We start from the raw sequence: 2,500 nt of genomic DNA on the forward strand, positions 1-2,500 counted from the left end.
AAGGAACCCTTCAAACCACAAGCAATCGTCGAAAATGGCATCAAAATAAAAGATAGAGAAGACAAAGAAGGATTTATGGCAAGTCCAGTTGTGATGCTAAATCTCTATCCTGAATTTAAAAATCCTGAATCGTCTGAAATAGGCGAGTTCGTGTTTGTGATCGATCGCAGTGGAAGCATGGACGGAAGCCGAATCAAAAGTGCAAGAGATACGCTGCTTTTATTTCTTAAGAGCTTGCCCGATGGTTGTTATTTCAATGTGGTGGGATTTGGCAGCAGTTTCACAACCTTGTTTAAAAAGAGTCAGCTGTATGATGACGAAAATCTGAAGAAAGCAACTGACTTAGCCCAGTCGCTGGAGGCTGATCTTGGTGGAACAGAAATCCTGCAACCTCTACAGTGGGTGTTTTCCCAGCCACCAGTGAAAGGTCACCCAAGGCAGCTGTTCGTTTTAAGCGATGGTGGCGTTGGAAATACCGCTGAAGTGCTGCAATTGGTGAAAAATCATTCCAGTACGACAAGGTAAGATATTTTCTTTTTTTGAACGTTAGTCTAGCTTCAGAAGTTGAGAAATTGTAGAATTAATAGACTACATATTTAATCCGCTTCCAAATCCTCGAATTTGTTTTTCCAAGGCCTCGGGATCCCTAGCTGTTAGTATAGGATCACTAATAAATTTTCCAGGAAATTGCCATAATTATACTAACTAGCTCATCAATGATCCAATTCTCATCTATTTATTGGTGTTCCTGCTAAAAATGTTTATCAAAATAAGGCAAAAATAATATACCCCTGCTAGAAGAGCCAAAAGTTCTACATTCAGATTTAGCCTTCTCCTGTACGTTATGCTTGTTAAGATCAATTCATTTGAGAAAGGCTGTGGAGGGATAAGTGGGACGGGGAGATTTTAGCTGTATAGAAGTGAAACCCAAATATGTCAAGTCTGGCTATTTAGGAGAACAAGTTGAGGGTTGTGGGCATTTGAGTCATGATAAAACCTCAACCGTCCACTTCTGCTCACTCCCATTTTGTTAATGTACTTTTTTTTTTTTTTTAAATAAATTTCCATTCTTGCAGATGCTTCACTTTTGGAATTGGCTCAGGAGCATCCACTGCACTAATAAGAGGCTTGGCCAGAGCAGGGAAGGGAACAGCTGAGTTTGTCACAGATCATGATGATCGTCTGAAGGCAAAGGTACAAAATAGTAACAAAAGCACAAAACTTGTCATCATTGTCATCAGTGTCTTGTGCTGTTGTGAACAAGTAGAAACATAACAAGAATTTTTGACAAATCGATGCAAATCTCGATGTTTATGGCTTTGGTAGCTTTTTACCATGGTACATTGCCTTTCCGAGTAGAATGCATTGCACAGCCACCAAAGTGTATTGCTCTAAAAAGTAGCCTCGCCTTGAGCTGGAGCCACAAAGCAAACAATTATATTATTGTCAACCTCTTAATCATAAATATTTTAGAACTTGAATCATGTCTTGTACTTACTCCCCTGCCTTAAATTCAGGTCCGTCCCTGGTCAATTCGACGTGTATTCTTTGATCTTTAATTTTTTGATCTTTTTTTCTTTTATGTGGTTAATGGCAAATTAAATGAAATGAAATGAAAAATGAAATGATCGTAGTCAAAATTTCTGCATTTACGGCCGGAGACTGGTCGGTCATTATTTTAGTTTGCGGAAAGGCAATTTTTTCCCGGCGCTCGCGCCAGTGTTTTCATGATAACCAGTCACTCATGGGCAATTGACCAATCAGAGCACGCACTTCACTCTTGTCAAGTAATAAAATTGTGCATTATCGTTTGTCTTCTGCTGTAGTTTCTCGAAATATAATTCACGACGCTTCGATGAGATATAATGAAAAACAAAATCGTCTATTATCGTGTAGTTTCTTCCGAAAAGTAAAGAGAGCATTTTATTGTTCGTCAAGTGTGAAATGACCGTATATTTTTCCCGTAAAATGTGATCCTAGCCCCACCCCATCCCTCCAATAAAGAATAGCTAGTGTGAAGTAAACATCAGGATGCCTCATGAGTTATTTCCTCAACACTTTCATTCGCTGTCAACAAGAGAATGATTTTCTTTCGTCAGGTTATCAAGGCCTTAAAGAGAGCTCTTCAGCCTGTTATCACAGATGTGAGTGTGACCTGGGACTTACCACAAGGCTGGGTGGTGCAGCAGATCCCCTCCACTCTTTCTCCACTCTTCAGTGGCGACAGACTAGTGATTTATGGCCTTCTGAAGTCGTCTGAAAATGCGAGTCAAGATGGTGAATCCGTTGTGAGACTTCAAGGTACTTTGAGCCAGCACGAAAGAATGGAACATTTGATCACCTTTCCAACCCCAACCACATCGATAACCACTGATACCGTTGAGGATCCTAATTCAAGTGCCATCCTTCATTGCTTGGCAGCACAAAAGTTCATTCAAGTCAAACAAGATGACCTCAGTGATACGAATGGTGATAAACTGGAAGACAGCAAATCTCGTAT

The 2,500-nt window shown here is 40.1% G+C and overlaps 1 protein-coding gene across 1 annotated transcript in view; it reads left to right on the forward strand.

Annotated features, from left to right (window-relative positions):
• The window catches only part of LOC137978964 (von Willebrand factor A domain-containing protein 5A-like), a 4,014-nt gene that overhangs the window by 788 nt on the left and 726 nt on the right, over positions 1-2,500 (forward strand). Inside the window, exons 1-3 of the mRNA XM_068826086.1 lie at positions 1-521; positions 1,077-1,194; positions 2,100-2,500. The exon at positions 1-521 is cut by the window's left edge and continues 788 nt beyond it; the exon at positions 2,100-2,500 is cut by the window's right edge and continues 726 nt beyond it. Of these exons, the coding sequence (XP_068682187.1) occupies positions 1-521; positions 1,077-1,194; positions 2,100-2,500 (1,040 nt within the window). The remainder of the gene's footprint in view (positions 522-1,076; positions 1,195-2,099) is intronic.

The sequence above is a fragment of the Montipora foliosa genome, chromosome 12 (assembly GCF_036669935.1).
Source record: "Montipora foliosa isolate CH-2021 chromosome 12, ASM3666993v2, whole genome shotgun sequence".
NCBI classification, from domain to species: domain Eukaryota; kingdom Metazoa; phylum Cnidaria; class Anthozoa; order Scleractinia; family Acroporidae; genus Montipora; species Montipora foliosa.